Source organism: Trematomus bernacchii, unplaced genomic scaffold (genome assembly GCF_902827165.1).
Source record: "Trematomus bernacchii unplaced genomic scaffold, fTreBer1.1, whole genome shotgun sequence".
Taxonomy (NCBI): Eukaryota; Metazoa; Chordata; class Actinopteri; order Perciformes; family Nototheniidae; genus Trematomus; species Trematomus bernacchii.
In genome coordinates, this window is record NW_022987821.1 from 851049 (window position 1) to 867957 (window position 16909).

Below are 16909 nucleotides of genomic sequence, written 5' to 3' on the forward strand. Positions count from 1 at the left end.
TTCAATTCATCAGCAACAACAACAAGGGATCACATGTCCCCTCCACACAATCCAGAGAGAGAGGAGAGAGGAGGAGAGAGGGAGAGGGCATGGACAGAGTTAAAGTGGCCATCATGTTGCTTAGTTACCGCTTGGGTTGATGGCGATTTGGTGTGTGTGTGGGCAGGCAAACACCCTCTCTACACCTCTGCTGGGCAAACAGAAAGAACAATCACACCCTTTTTTCAAAGAATAATTTATTTCAGGTTGCAGTTGTGATGGATAAACAATGAGTAAACCACTGGTCAAATCTGTAGCAAGCATTAATAATAATCATCATCATCAGAATAACATTAATAGGAATAATTATTTCAATTATAAATAATAACAATATCAGAGTGATCAGAGTATTACATCTATACAAGCTACAAATATCAGCATTTTGTCCTATGTCTTTTTTTTTCTGCTGTTAAAACCTTAAACACTTCACACATGACCCAAGCTGCTGCCCCCCTTGGCAAGGAGATACATCAGGTTTTCCCATGATGCTTTGTGGTGACTTACAGTTTCAAGGATCTTATAAGGAAGGAGAGTTTTCATCGGATATATCTGAATGAGCCACATTTTCCGTGCGGCTGATTGGTCACCAGTGTTTTAAAATGAAATGTTATAATCCAATAAGCAAGTGTCTGTATACAAATCATGTTTTAAAACCAAATCAATACCAACATGGTTACATCAATAACATGTCCTCAATACTGTGTGCTGAATTCATCCAGCATCAGCGCTATACAGTATATTGAAAATATTATCTTATAAGATATTAGCTTATCACAGATCAATACATACTGGTGTATTTCTTTCTTTACTGACTCTAAAATCAGTGTATAACTTTGTAACAAATTCTACATACCAAAATGTGAATTAAAAATGTCTTTATAGGTGAACAGGAAATAAATAGTAAGTGCAGTAACTGAGATGAACTTGTCAAACTGACACACTTTGTCTCGGCTCACTTTGTTTCTGACAAAATGGGACTGGTGGTATCCAGATCTGAGTTCATTTAGAAAGCAACATGAGCCAAGAGGGGCAGTAAGGGTAAAGGGGGGGGGGGGGGGCAGGGAGAGCCACACGGTCAAAACAAACACCCAGTAAGTCTCAGTACAGTAAGAAGTGGGAGAAGTAAAAAGTTAAATCAACAACAACTAAGTTTATTCATGTCCAGTTCTTCTGGGTTCACTTGGGGATTTGGGAATGCTACTGTGCTTTACTATTCAGAATGTGTGTGTGTGTGTGTGTGTGTGTGTGTGTGTGTGTGTCTATGTGACTGGGGGTTCATAGGAGAGAAGCTTATACAAAGGAGCAAAAATACAGAAACATCACTTTTTCCCCCCCAAAATGCCCATGTAACTTAAAACACATCCACAATAAAAAGATTTATATATATTATCATCTTTATTTTCAGTTCTCCCCGGATCCATCATCTTCCTCATCCTTGTGTTCCTCCAGAGGCGGATGAAGAGCAGGCTTGGACGAGTTGCGGGCTTTCTGTAAGTGCAACAAAGTTCAATTTCCACTGTTCATAAAAGTCTCACAGTTCTTTCATTGGTCTGACTCTGAGCCCTCTGCCTCCTTCAAGAGGAATATTCTTTTCTTTATAAAACATTTGGAGGGCAGGTTTGTCTTTAAAAGTTGGGCTGACCAAAATCATCAAATCTCTCCAGAAGCCTCCAAGTAGAACCACTTCAAGTCTCGCATTAAGAGCGTCATTTTACTGAACCTAGTCTAACCAAAGCGTGTTTCTCCACGGTCTTCCTTCCGGGTCGCCTTTCCTTCTTCTTTGCCTCAAGTCAGTCATGGAGGAGCTCTTGTAGACAGTTTGGGGATTTGAAGACATCGGGAACCTCGTGGTCCAGTTTGCAGATCACCTTGTAGATGGCCTTCTTCCAGGACGGGTCTGCGTCCTTCCCAGCCACGATGGCATTAAAGAACTCACGTAGAGTCACCTGGGACACCTCCAGGAATCGCTCGGGAACCTGAAGGGAAACAAAGGATGGGGGAAAGAGGAAGAGAGAAAAGAGAGAATCATAAGTGATTGTTTGAACTAATGAGGAACTTCTACTCAATCACCTTCCCCTTCGATGTCCTAAATGTAAAATACAGAACTGTTTTACTTCTGTATGAGCATGTGTATATGGAGTGCATTATTGTCTTTTAAGAAAAAAGTACCTCGAGGCAAACAATACAGCTCCGCACTAAAATAATACAAACTTCAATTGAGAATGGTGTACTTGTTCTACACTACATATTTTACATTAAGCACTTAAGTGCAACTGAAGTTTGACAAGTTCTTCACTTTTCTAATATACTTTTCATATGTGCCGCTGCCTGGAGTGGACATGACTTAAAATCATGATTGAAATGCAAACATGTTTAAATATAGACAAATTTCTAGATTAGAAAAGTGATTCTGCAACTGAAACTTATCGAGAATTAGGTTAAGTGTGCGTGTGTGTCAGGTGTCCATATATTACTATTCCTGTAGCAGGTTCTTCTTCAGCTGTCAACTTCCCCTTAATGTACTTCCCCTTTCTTAAAAGCCTCCAGCCGCGTGTGTGTTTGGTGTCAAGAGTTCCTTATGCTCACACAAAATGACAGATGACACACTCGGTCCTTGACACTGGCAGGTGAACAGTTGTCTGTGATCTGTCAAAGCTGTGTGTGTGTGTGTGTGTGTGTACGTGTGTGCGTGTGATGCAGAGTTTAAACAAGTACGAAGGGATTGTCGGGATCCAATTGTCCTTTCCACATGCAGGCATAAATATACTGTCATCACAGGGCTTTTCGTGTGCGTGTGGGTTTTAATGCTGTGTGTGTGTGTGTGTGCTCATAGCAGTGTTTGACAGCAGAACAATGGCAGACACACCCACCCACACACACCCACTCACACACACACTTTTTGTGCCCTTTCTCCCGGGGGCAAGATCATACAAAGACACTTAACAACCTGACTAGATACTCTCCCCCCTCATTTTTTCCCTCTTTGTCTCTTTTTTTGCATGCAGATGCACATGCGCACACACACACACACACACACACACACACACACACACACACACACACACACACACACACACACACACACACACTAACTTGGGCACACGCATAGGAGGCTGACTTTTGCAAAATGAGGTGCATGCTCCTATGCACCCAAACAAACTCACACTCTCACACACACACACACACCTACACACACCTACTAGAGGACGAGAGAGAGCCGTCTGGGTGTCCCCGTCATGCGTGGCAGGACATGCCAAGGTTAGCCGCAACCAGAACGGATGAATCACCCCACACACACACACACACACACACACACACACACGCACACACACACCCTAAATGATTCCCTGGACTCTCATATAGTCTGTCTACCCTCACCTACCCTCTCTCTCTTTTTTAGCTGGCCTCTTGAGACCACAGTTATTTCTATGAGGCCCTCTGTCACTGTCTTGCCATAGACACTACTGTACACACACGCACGCACACACACACACACACACACACGCACACGCACGCGCACGCACACGCACACACACACTCTATTTTTCGTACAGACTCACCCCAAAGATTTAGCTTTACAGGTGATATCTACACCGATTCAGACATGGTAGGTTTTACACAAAAGTTTCACAAAAGTTCGAGTCTAATTTTGATTATTTTGATCAGTTATGGTCTCATGAAGCTCATCAAATCCAAACCAGTGTATTTGGAAGTGAAATACAACCTGATTTCCCCTATTAGACCTACAGTTTGACAGATGCTGTAGGTGTAAGGGAACCAGGGAGTAGGGTTATAGTTGATTTGGGGTTTGTGTGAAATTCATGTTGTTCTTTTTCACTGCTGCATTTGAGATCCCAGCAATTGTGTTGATTGAAGAAATCTTGTTATATGAGATGGAAATGACGAGATGTATCTATTTTAACAACATTTAATAAAGTAGAAAAAGACTATTATTATCAAACCAGAACCTTTTTGTAATTGTAGGCTTAACCTTTTTGGTTTTACCTCTGAAAGAAAATAGAGGAAGCCCCAAAGTCAAGCTGCTGTTTTTAATAGTTTCTGTGAATGTCCCCGCTGGGACAAATAAAAGTTGAAACCTGAGCTTGATCTTGAAGATGAATGTGCCTTTGAGGCGTCCTGCCCCTCCTGGATTACATCCCTGCTTCATCGTCTAGCTCTTCAAATGCGTTATTATCTATAAAAAAGAGACAAATCCACTATTTTTAACATCTTCCTAGAATGTCTTTTTTTCTCATGCTTTCCTTCTGATGTTAATATGTGTGCGCTCCTCAATCCGGATGCTCTGATTGAGCTAAATCCTCGGCATTGAGATATCAATCACAATGAGCTCAAATGGTGAGAGAGAGATGTAGTGACCTTGTCCTAGAAGGGCCCTGGCCTGAGTGTGTTTGTGTTGCGGCGTGCCTTGTTCAGCGTGATGATCGGTGTTTTTTAAAAAATGTTTTCAGAATGACGTGCGTCCTCGTGGCAGCGGTGAGAGAAACGAGACAACAGTGGGGAGACAGAAGGACACGGCCCATTCACAGAGAGGTAGGACAACTACAAATGAAAATTAAGCAGGGAGGATATTGTGTGTCCGGTCGGGTATCAGCTCAACTGAGCACACACACACACACACACACACACTCTGACACACGCCTGGGTCCAGATGCCCAGCTTTGTCTGGCCGTCGTAAATCAGTCCAATAAAGAGATCTAAATTAGGCCATCATCAATACAGATGGGCCCGTTTCCCCCCGTGTCTGTGTGTGTGTAAGTGTGTGTGTGTGTGTGATTTACTCCTGGCTCAAGTCTTGATATGGCGTGGAGTTGCCAGGAGAGAGAGGGTGGGTGAGGAATGGGGAAAGTGGGAAAGAGAAGGGAAGATAAAGAGGAAGAAAGACACTTGGTTTCCAGTAAACATAATTCGCATGATTGCTCCGGTTCGGTGGGTAAATATTGGACGAAGGGAGGCTCAATTACTCTCTCTTCACACACACACACACACACACACACACACACACACACACACACACACACACACACACACACACACACACACACAGAAGGACAAGAGCCTGTAAATCTCTACATCGCTGCCCAACAAAGAGGCCTACTGGGACGCCCCCCTCCTCCTTTTCTCTTCCCTCTCTCTCTTCCTCGTTCTCCTCTTCTCATCGGCCCCTCCTCTCTCCTTGTAAGTGTAGAGAGACGTAGTGACCGAGTTTGTTTGTATACATCACAAGCAAAAGCATCACACTCCTCGTAAGACATTAAGAGCGATGTGTTTCCGTGTGCTGACAAACACATTTGCCGCTGTGAAGAAGTGACACCCGCATAAACGTTGGCTCTTTTTGATTTTCCTGATGATTTAACAATCAAACCATTTTCGTCGTTCGTTGCTTGTGGTCCATTTTATTAAAGTGTATGAAGCGCAAATACAAAGTTGGCAACGTTTTTTCCCCAACAAATGTAACTGTTGTGTCAACCTCAATTACCGTCAAAACTATTTCATGCTTACAAATATTATGTTTGATTTAACGGTATGGCCCTTTCCTTAACGTAGCATATGTGGTGCTTCAGAGGTTGTCGTAGCAACCGTAGCTGCTGATGTTTGCAATAAACAGGTACCAGTCACACAAAAAGAGCGCCCCCTGCAAGAAAATCACTTCATCACTAAGGCCCGGTGTTAAGCACTTAGCAACAGTGACGTCCGCGCTGCTAATTCAGTCATTTCTTACAGTGCAGGCCACGAGAACAAAAGGGCACTGTTGCACTAAAACATATTTTTAGAAGACAGGAGAGCTTTTTATAAGTAGGTTGCTTCTTTATGAACACACTGCCCCATTTGAACACATCCCCAAATAGACAGAAAACGTGTCTGTCACATGTGGGGAAATCAACTGTCATCCCTCATAACATACACTTTATCGAGACAATGGATAATCAACTCTTAAATGGAGTTACAGACAATATTATGGAAGCAAGTGTTGATGCCTTAAAGATCAATCACTGAGTACTCTACAATAATAACTCCAATTCCTCGAGTTATTTGAACATAATAATAATCAGAAAAGAGTCGTTTTATAGTTCCACCTCACTGGTTTTTGTCTTATCTCGTCCTAAACCCTTGACTCTTCTTCCTGTTCCGTAACTTCTGCTAACCACCTCTTTGACACCTATCCTCATTATGTGTCCATAAGTTCCTGACCCTTCTCTTGTTTCTCCCATCCCCATTGATCCCCTTCTCTTTCCCCTGCCGCCTCCCCTCCTCTCCTCTCTCGTGAATAAACCACTCCTCTGTCTCCTGAAGGATTAATGCTTTTTTTTCCCCCTCTGCACACTGTCAACATGAGGCTGATGGAGACGTCTGGGTTGTGTGTGTGTGTGTGTGTGTCCTCGGTTGACTCTACCTATTCACCTCTCCTTACGTCTTTCCACCTGCTTTTCCACCCGTCTCTCTGTTTCCTTTCCATCCTCACTCTGTTTCCTTTCCATCCTCACTCTGCTTCTCGCACAAACGGGAGAACCAGGCTCTTAAGAAATCACTGTACAAACACCATATGTCTCGTTCTCAAGGTGTACAAACAGAAAGAGGCTGTGTGTGTGTGTTGTGTCTTCTCCTCTCCCTTTAAGTCGTTTTACCTCCCTCCATTAACATAGTAGACTTTCACAATGTTTACTCAAGTGTGTGTACACTGGTTTATTCGGATCCAAAGCGTTTTTTTTTTACAAGATTGCCTTTTTGTGCGCCGCTTGATCATTGATCATTTAGCTCACTTGTCCCTTTGAAAACCGTCCTTCTACTCAATGGTGCTCTTTTCAGTTTGAGATGTACAAACACACCTTGAAAGTCAATGCCGTCCATTTGTTCGTTCTGTGGCCTTGAGGTCCACGTTGCTGTTGGTCAGTACTCATGAACACAATACTGGAACTCTTTAATGTGCAGTCCTTCTGTGGACTGAACAAATGCTCTCTGCCTATGTGTGTGTGTGTGTGAGAGTGTGTGTGTGTGTGAGAGTGTGTGTGTGTGCGTTGAACTGAGAGGACATATTATTTTTATGCCAACACACAAGCATCTGCTTCCTTTTTCCTCCTCTTCTCTCTCACTCTCCAGCTTTTCCTCTGCTATCAGGTCTGGCTCTTGTCACACACGCTCTGGCAGGAAAATATGTCACACACACACACACACAAACACACACACACACACAACCACACACACACACATCAAGAGAATCCACCTTTCACTATTCCTCTTCATACTTTTCTCCTTCAAGCATAATATTCTACGGGAAAACATACTTTGGCACTTTAAGGTCATTCACGTATTTCTTTGTATTTTTTAGATATGATTGTTGGAGAGGAAGTTTAGAAGGACTCTTGTAGAATCTATGTTACAGTAATTGTCCTCCTCTATTTGCATCGTTTTTAGCTATTTCAATCTTCATGTATTTTGGGAAGCGGACTAAACGTGCTCACACACTTCTTTTAGATGCCGTCATGACGAGGACTCTCATTCATTTGTATTCAAAACAGTGTTGTTTTGGTTTGAAACTTCAGTTACACACCCCTCCTGCACGCATGTGTGTTCTCCGCGGTCAGCCCTCTATCTCAGATGAGGGCTGAACTGCCCTCATCTGAGATAATAATGTTAATGTGACAGAACAAACAGGGGACATGTACACGGTGTACTTTTCTATGTACAAATGGGGGTCGAGCTGTAAGGCAACAATAAGCGTACATTCGAATCAGGCTACAGTAAAAAGGACTTGATTTGATGCCTACACATATGTTGAAAAGGTTACTTAGTTTGAATTTTCAGAACAATGTTATGTATATAAACAAAGATTTGAAAAGGAAATGTTCAAATGCTCCCTGGACGACAAAGTGCAAAGTGTCTTGTTTGTGGAAATTGCCCTCGGGCTACTGACACTTGAGTATCAATGGCACGACTTAAGACTTAAGACTTTCCTCACAAAGATAAATACAGCTCTTGGGGATTCAGTATCTGGCTCAATGTTGTTTCAGAGAAGGGGGGGATTGTTTCAAAAAAACGTTCTTACTCATCTATCCATCACGGCGTCAGGACCACACATCCTATGCCATGCTAAGTGAGCAAATGAAAAGGTAAAGTGGAGACTGAGGGTATCTCCGGGACATCAGCAATATGTTTCCTTTCTCAGCTGCTCTTTTGTCAATCAGTCACTGATCTCACTGTCTCCAGGACAATGGCAATGAAGTTTCTCTTTGTTCACACTGCATGTGACCGAGAGGAAGGGTCTGCGTCCTGAGATTGCGTCTGTGTGTGTGTCTCATCTCATGAGTGTGTGCATTTTCTTCTTGTATCTAACAAGTGTGTGGTCACATCTTGTGTGTGTGTGTGTGCGTCCATTCACGTGCTGTGTTTCCCTGGATTGGTGTGTGTGTGCTTATGTGTGCTCTTGGCTTCCTTGTGTGTGTGCAAGTGTGTGTCACCCATAGAGGACAATAGCCTGGGTCATCTGACTGAGAGGCTGCAGACCACTCGTATCACATGACAGAGGCTGAAGGCCACGTCTTTGTTACCAGGCCTATTGTTAAAGCTAAGGAGACAGCTGGGACAGGGGAAGGGAATCACTGCATGCACAACACACACACACACACACACACACACAGGAAAACCAAACACATGCACGCACACACACACACACACACGCATACGCCGCCCCTCGTGACTCCAATCAGGCTCAGTGACAAAGATGATGCCTTCTTCTCAACTGGAATACTAAGACACACACTGTCAAACACGCACCCACACACACACACACACACGTTGCAAGCAGATAGCTATAATTATATTGACAGAAACTGGCAGGTGGCATTGTCTGTAGCACACCGCTCTCTGTAAAGCAGCTACACACACAGAGAGGAAGACTTAGTTACTTAATGCTCATACCTTCTTAATGCCATTGAGTGACAGCAACAAAAGAGTGTGTGTAGATTATGAGCTTAGGTGTGTGTGTGTTTAACCTTGTTTTCTAAAAATGTATGTTCATTTTCCTGGCCCCTATAACTTTTAAGTTCTGTTTAGGCATCAAAAGCTCCCGGTAAGGGAAAGATCCACATCTTGGTAAATTTTTTTAGATATTTATCATTTTGACAAAACGCATTAATATAAATGTTTCAATAGCCTTCAGCTAACAGTATGTCGCAGGATGCCAATCCCAGTCTCCAGTGTCAGAACCTTAAGCTTTGTATGCCCATCCGCCCACACTGACCTACTCAGCAATGTCTTTGGCAAAGCACATCGACACATTGTGAAGGAGACAAGGTTGCAGCTAGCTGTGGTCCAATGGAAATTGTTTCGATACATTATATAAGAAAGTCTTTAGTTCTGAACTGGTTGTTTTATGTATAATTCTCATGTGCTTTGGTACCCTCTCTTAATATAGTTTAGGGGGTCTCAAAAATAATTGGATAGACAAATAAAGATAATAAATCATGTCTATGAGTAAAAAACACATGAACTCTAAGTGTGTATGATGTAGTGAGTGCCCCTAAGCCCTACACTCAGAATGAGGGAGAGATCAGAGTCAGATCGAGAAGGAGGAGAGGACAGGTGTACTCTTTGAAATGTGTGTGTGCGCGGGTGAGGGTGTGTGTGTCTGCCTTCTGGGTAGGTTACAAATAGAAGACAGAAAAAGGTGAGGACGAATGGAGACACGAGGAGAAAGGACTTGGGGCTAACGGATGGAGACAGACTATTGTTTCATATGTTGCTGCCATTAATTACAAAATGATTAGAGCTTCAGCATTTAGCACAGTACACACAGCTTCAGCTCCAAGCACGTGATTTAAAGCTGGAGAGGATTCTCCGTGAAAAGGGAGAATCGGACAGAATCTCCACTTTGTGAATCGATTACTGAGAGTCGAGCTCAGCCCATTTTCCATGGACTTGAGTGAAGAGGAAGCGGCAGAGATGAGTGAATGGATGAATGAGGAGAGACAAAGAACGACAAAGAGTCTAAAACGGCGGAGAAAGACATGAGAAGTTGAGCCTTTCATAAAGTGCACAGCTTATGAAACCAGATAGCCCTGAAATGTGAGTGTGTGACCACTCTGTGGCCTCCAGGTGTGTGTGTGTGTATGTGTGTGTGTGTGTGTGTGTGTGTACGGCTGGCTCCAAGTCAAAGGGCAGATTTTGGTAGCAGCCACACCCACCCTTCAAGGGACGGTATCTCTGCTCTTTCAGACGAACACAAATGAGTGTGTGTGTGTGTGTGTGTGTGTGTGTGGCGCAGCTGTGCCGTGGTTTGGCGCTGACGGAGCCAGCGAGGATCCTTGAACTGGAAAGATGAGAATGTCCTCGAGAAGGCTTCGTCAAATGTCTCATTGTCCCTCCTCAGCCGCCACACACACACACACACACACACCAAATATTACAACTCCATCCCTTTCTGTTCTCTCTGAGCGGTGAATGTGCTCTGGCATATTGCAGTTACCGGTGTACTTCAAATATCAAAACTTTTACACACACACACACACACACTCACAAGTTAAGACTGGAATGCCCAATGCTGCTGGCAGACTTGTCTCAATATAAAACAGGGAATAAAAAAGAGAGGAAAGGTTTCTCTTCCTCTTGGCAGAAGGGAGAAGCTGACACCTTGAAGTCTCTCTGTCTCTTTTTGAAGGTGAGACTATTCCCTGTTTCCTTTCCCATTCTCCTGCCTCCTTCCTTTCTTTGCCTTCCTCATTAGTTTATGGGCAGAGCTGCAATTAGGACAACATTGTTTCAGAGCTGGGGGAAGGGGGGGGGAGGAGAGAGGAGACAGTGAGGGAGGGAGAGAGGTAAACAAGAAATAAGAGTTGAAAGAATGTGACTGGAGAGGAGATGAGGAGGTAATTAATGAAGCTGCTATAATTACTGGGGCCTGTTCACGCCAACTAGACAACACACACACACACACACACACACGGACAAATTACACTCACCTTTCCACGGCATTAATCTACTATGACTATTTAAAATGCTGGCCATGTGCGTTAACTAATGACACAAGCTGTTTCCCAGCCCATCGTACAGGACACACTAACTTATCCACCATGTAGACATTGTTGACAAAGATTATGTTTGGTTTTTTTCAACCAGGAAAACATGAGAAAATGCAAATGATTTAACCTTGCACGGTCTTCTCTTGGCAGGTCGTTTGACAAAGAGCAGATTGTTATGGAAGAGGACGAAATGATGATGAGACAGGTGAAGGGTGGAACGTTTTGAGAGGGAGAGAGGGGGGAGTAACAGAGAGAAGAGACTCCGGAGGAGTTTAAGATGGGGTGTAGGAGAAAAGAAAAGAATAAGATTTTAAAAGGATACAAGGAGAGAGGAAAAAGGCAGCAGGGGACAAAGGATAGGACAAAGCTAAATGAAAAAGGAATAAGAGTAGAAGGACAGCAGGTTGCGAGATAAACAAAATCGGCAGAGGACAGATTCATCAGGAAGGAGAGGAGGCAAGGAAAGAGTAAAAAAGAAAAGGAGGGAAGGAGTTGAGGTGGGTGCGATGGGGACAAACCAAGGTGGAACTCTGATGATGCTAAATTTGGCAAAAGGAGAAGACGTGTGTGTGTGTGTGTGTGTGTGTGTGTGTGTGTGTGTGTGTGTGTGTGTGTGTGTGTCGCGAGACTTGCTGAATCGGCCATGGTTCCAGTTTCACGCCTCTGAGTTTGACACAGGGGGAGGGAGAAAGAGAGAGAGGGAGAAAGAGAGAGAGGGAGAGAGGGAGAGAGAGAGAGAGAGAGGGTCCCTAGCCGGTAATGTTCCCTCAGGGCGGGCGGACGACAGGGTGGAGGGATGGAAGGAGGGAGGTTAAGGGAGAGGAGGAAGAGGAAAAGATTTATACCTACCTTTGCAAACACGCCATGGCTTTATGGTCTTTTAGTGAAGTCAGCATCCTTTACTGATCACAGTGATATAGGGCTGCAAACTAGCCTGGTAACCACACATCCCTATATTTATAACATAACAATCAACCAGGCTTGAGTCGCAGCGGGTCAAGATTATATTCAGTAGGATTGGGTCTTCACATGGCGCCATTTTGTTGCTGCTGACCTCAGGTCTGTGTGTCAATGTGTCTTATAACGATTGTGTTTTGGTGCTGCTGGTGTTCTCCAATTCAATCGAACTGTTCAGGTTACCCATGTTTCCAATTTGGTTGAATGTTTCCTGTGGGTTGAGTCTCTTTCTATTGGAACTGTATTTATACAAATGAAACTAAATGTTGAATGTAAAAGTTCTTAGTTTTCTGCTTTCCAGTGCACTCATTTCCTGCACGGTAATGACCTGAAACTAACGAAGCTTATGGTATACGTTGTGGTACTCTTGGCACTAAGTGTTTTTGAGATGTGTTAAACATTCAAAGCCATTGTCATAGTTCTCATACCCCTGACCTCAGTATGAACCTTAGTCCCCACAAATAACCCCCCCTGAAGCCCAACAAACACACAGAAATGATTTGCATGTGTGTGTTTCCTGTACAAGCTCTTTACATACACACCATCGCAAAGCTACCTGACTCTCGCTATGCAAAGCATTCGCTGTTCATTCCTCGGAAAACAGAGTACTCGGATACCTCGACGTCTCTGTGTGTTTGTTGGCGTCTGCAAAATCTTTCTCTCTGTGCATTTAAGCTCCAACTTAGCTCAAATGCTTCTCTCCTTAGGCAAAAGAGGAAAGTGTGTGTGTCAGCGTTGAGGTGTGTGTGTGCTAATGGACATCTAAATGCTGCTGATGTTACGTTGAATAGTTTAAGGGCCCTCAGGTCCCCTTAGACCAATATTGGGAGAGAACAAGTGAGGGAGCGAATGTGACTTCTGCAAATCGCTTTGACAAGGACACCCGCGCCTCGAGCGGCGTCCTCTTTCGCCTCATCGAACACACACACACACAAACACACACACACACACACTGCGACATCCACACCTCAGCAGAATCGTGAGGTGACTGTTGCGCTCTGAACAGCTGACTTGGTAGAGGACGTCTGTGTGAGCGTTGTGCTGAATCCACTTTTAATTCAATTTAGAAAGTGAGCTAAGTAACAGTTTGATGATGGGATTCTTAATATTTGTCCCAGGCAATATATCTTTTTTGAAAAATACAAATCAATCATATATAAAAACCAGACTAACCTCAAAGTCGTTGGCCTTGTTGTAGTGCATGTTGAGCGCCCTGAAGAGCTCGGAGTCACGGCCCACCGCCAGCTCGTCTGTAGAGGTCACCCCCTCGTTGATAGACTGCCGGGCGAACTTCTCCATCTGAATGTAGTAGAACTCCCTGAAGTTGCTGAACCACTTGATCAGCTGGGAGGTGATGCATCGATTGAACTGAAGTCAGAGAAAGAACAGAATCTGTTTTATTAGAGGTTACATGTCTCTGCCGCTGAATGCTGCTTCCTGTTGGTGCTGCACATTCATTTGCATGGTGGTATTTCATCTAATGTGACATGACCTGAATCCCTATTTGACTGCTAACCTTGGATTATGACACATAACCATAACTATATTTGTGTGTCCTTGAATAAAACCTTAATTTACCCTAAATTGTACATTTTTAACAAAGTCCACAAACGTATATTTGTTCTCATGTGGGTCTCTGTTTATACAAAAGTATCCCTACAGTTAACACACAGTTAAGAATACTCCATATCCACCTCATTAGACACTAAAAGGCTGTCTGCACCTTGAGGGCTCCTTGTTGTGAAATAAAATGATAAATAATCGGCCTCTGGAAACCTTCCTATAATCAAACAAGAATGACCCAAATATGATCTTATTGTTACGCCATCATGGGCTTCCAGACTAAGCTGAAGCAACATTAAACGGCTCTCATTAAACACTGCTCTTGCCCTGCAGGCCTGGACAGTACAAGGCAAAGGACCTCTGCCAAATTAAGACATTTAAGCTGTTTTAAGCACACAGAGCAAAGTAAGGCTTTACAATTCTGATTCATATATATTTCATTTAAGTATATTTCAACAAAGTGATCTGAAACGGCTTGGATCAAACCACATACAAGTACAAAAGCAAGACACTTAGTGCACATCATTTGAATTTGCACTGGAAACAAACGAGGTCCCAGGATGCAGATTTTTCAAAACAAAATGTTATTTTTTTGGTTGTAGTTTGTATGAATGAGGGACAGACCTACAAGCAGATATTTTCTAATTTAAAAATCTCATTTAAAACTGACAACCATCTAGAATTCAATGACTCTATTCATGCGCCTGCGTATCTACTCACTCATCTCGTCCTCATAAGAAACGGAACGTGGAGAGAAAAAGTGCCCAGTGAAAGTGTGTGTATGTGTTCGGTGAAGGGGAAAAACGGCTTTGATACGGAGATTAAGCTCGGTATTGTTACAAGACATTGTCTCACAGGAACAAGGGATGAGCGAGAGAGAGATGAATAGAGCGAGGCAGCATGGAAAAATAAATGCAGAGAGAGAGAGAGAGAGAGAGAGAGAGAGACTAGCATAGGAGGACGGTGAGGGGAAGGGATATTTTTTTCAGGAGCGGTCAGAGGGGGTGACATAATGGAGCATAATTGGGAGGCTTGGAGTGTGTGTGTGTGTGTGTGTGTGTGTGTGTGTGTGTGTGTGTGTGTGTGTGTGTGTGTGTGTGTCACAGCAGAAGCAAAGGGGGTTTGCAAAGCATATTGGAAGCAGGGGGAAATTGTGTGTGTTGGGGGGTGTTTTGACCCACAAAAGAGTTTAACCTGATAACTATGTAATTAACACACAAGACGATGTCATCCGTATGATCTAAAACCATAATGAAAACCTCTGACACGCAAAGAGAAGATCATACAAATACTCAATCTATCCCCTCAAAAAACTCTGACATCTGCTCTCATAGAAATAGAGCTCTAACACACTTGTGTTAATTAATTTTCAAAGATGCTTTACCAGAGATATTAGAAGATATATAGCAGGGAATTCTACCAATTCACAGAAATAATGCTAAATATCTGTAAAAGGTGCCTATACTAATAAGTCAAGTCTAGTAGGAAATATGATAAACGTATAACATATGTTCAGTCCTGCTATACAATGTGTATTTAATTGCAACGGGAAAACTGATATTATGCAAATTCAAGACCGGACCCCCAGGTGCATACTCTATGAGCTGCAACATATGACTTATTGAGTGTGGACGTAGCTTAAAATCTCTTACAGTGGGGTGTTTCTCAAACTGATAGCTTAACTTTGAAAATGCAGATATGTCAGGAATGCAGACAAACACCCAGCCCTCCCACCACCTGCCCTTCCACCCCCCCACCCCCCCCCCCCCCCCCTTCCTGCCCCCACTGTCCCGTCCAGCTCATCACAATCAGCGCAAACCAAAAGGACGAGAGACAAAAGACAGAAAGATAATGGAGGCGGGGGGGGGGGGGCAAAATGCTGAGCTTGAGGAATGCCATTTTCAGTTTACAACGAAAAGAGGGAAAGGGAGAGTGTCAGAGAAAGTGTCAGGACGCCTCCCCCCCCTTTACTTGATGGCGGTTTTGTCAGCCCCCCCCAGGCCATGTTGGAAGGGCAAACACACATCCTTTAAGAATCTGCCCACTTCAAGCAGAATCGCAGTAGCTCGGCAGATTTGATAGAGGACAATGTGAATGTGCACGCTCAACACAAATCTACAAGTTGTAACACTGAAGGTTTCCTGTGGATCCTGGAAGCATCGCTGCTGTAGGAACTGTTTTCCACTCATGTTTTGGGGGGTTTTCTGCTTTAGTGGACAGTATACAGCAGGGGAGTGTGAAGAGGTGAATTCAGTGTACAAAACTCCTATTATACAGAAGTCATATCTCAAAGTAGTTTTTGAAGTTGTGTATTGTTACTAGAAGAATTATCATAATGAAAAAAATACACATTTCTTGCCTCTGCAGATTCACTGAAGACATCATTCAGATTCTAAATTCTTCGTCACTCTTCCACATCGTCATTTCTTATGTCCAGTTAAATCCGTGTGAGTAGATTGATACTGAGCTGTTGCGGTTTCATGTCGTCATGTTGCCAAATTGGCCGTGTTGCTCTAATTGACAAGACGGGTGAGAGGCGGGTTGGACGCTAATTGATTCCTGCTGAGACGACGGCAGTGAGATGTCATTTCAGCCTCTTAAGGCGAGAGTCTTCAGGGCTCTCGCTGATCAATGTGTCACTGCCTCGCATTCCGTGTGTGAGTGTATGTAAAAAAAAAAAACCCACCCTCAGCTGGCAGGGAACTTGTGTCGGAAGGAGTTCCCTGAGCGAGCAAGCGTCTAATTAATCCTAACTCCTCCAGTCTTAACGAGCTCTTAATTACTCTCACTGGCTCTCTGAAGACACCACGGCAGAGACCGTAGCATCACACACACACACATATGATTGTCTGGTCAAGAAGGCAAGAGCTTTCACTGCTCAATTAAGACGTGTGTGTGTTAGTGTGTGTGTGTGTGTGTGTGTGTGTGTGCTCGCTCATCTGTGCCTAAAACAGTTGTCAGCTCAACCCACTTCCCACAGCGAGCGAGCAGCCATTGTGTGTAAGAGGCTCATCTTTAAGAACCAGTTTCCCATAGACAAAGTCCATTCAAGTCCAATTAGGGGAAGCCATTCAGGGCTCTAATTCCCTTACAGTGAATCTGCCTGATCCCCCTAACACATGCTACTTATTGTTCCCTGGGAAGGAGGTGGGGGGGGGGGGGGGGGGGGAGGAGGAGTAAGAGAGGAGGGTGAGAAAAAGAGGGAGAAAGAGACATTGACCCGGATTTTGGAAATATGGTAATGATGAGTGCAAAGGGACAATGAAACAATACTCAGACAGACAGCAACAGGGTGCACACTCTCACTCACACACACA

General features: G+C 43.7%; 1 protein-coding gene across 1 annotated transcript in view; it reads right to left on the reverse strand.

Annotated features, from left to right (window-relative positions):
• Window positions 1-223: 223 nt before the first annotated feature.
• Window positions 224-16909, reverse strand: part of LOC117499105 (prospero homeobox protein 1-like) — a 30106-nt gene continuing 13420 nt past the window's right edge. Inside the window, exons 6-7 of the mRNA XM_034151403.1 lie at window positions 13203-13397; window positions 224-2015 (exon numbers count right to left, since the gene is read on the reverse strand). Of these exons, the coding sequence (XP_034007294.1) occupies window positions 1830-2015; window positions 13203-13397 (381 nt within the window). The 3' untranslated portion in view covers window positions 224-1829. The remainder of the gene's footprint in view (window positions 2016-13202; window positions 13398-16909) is intronic.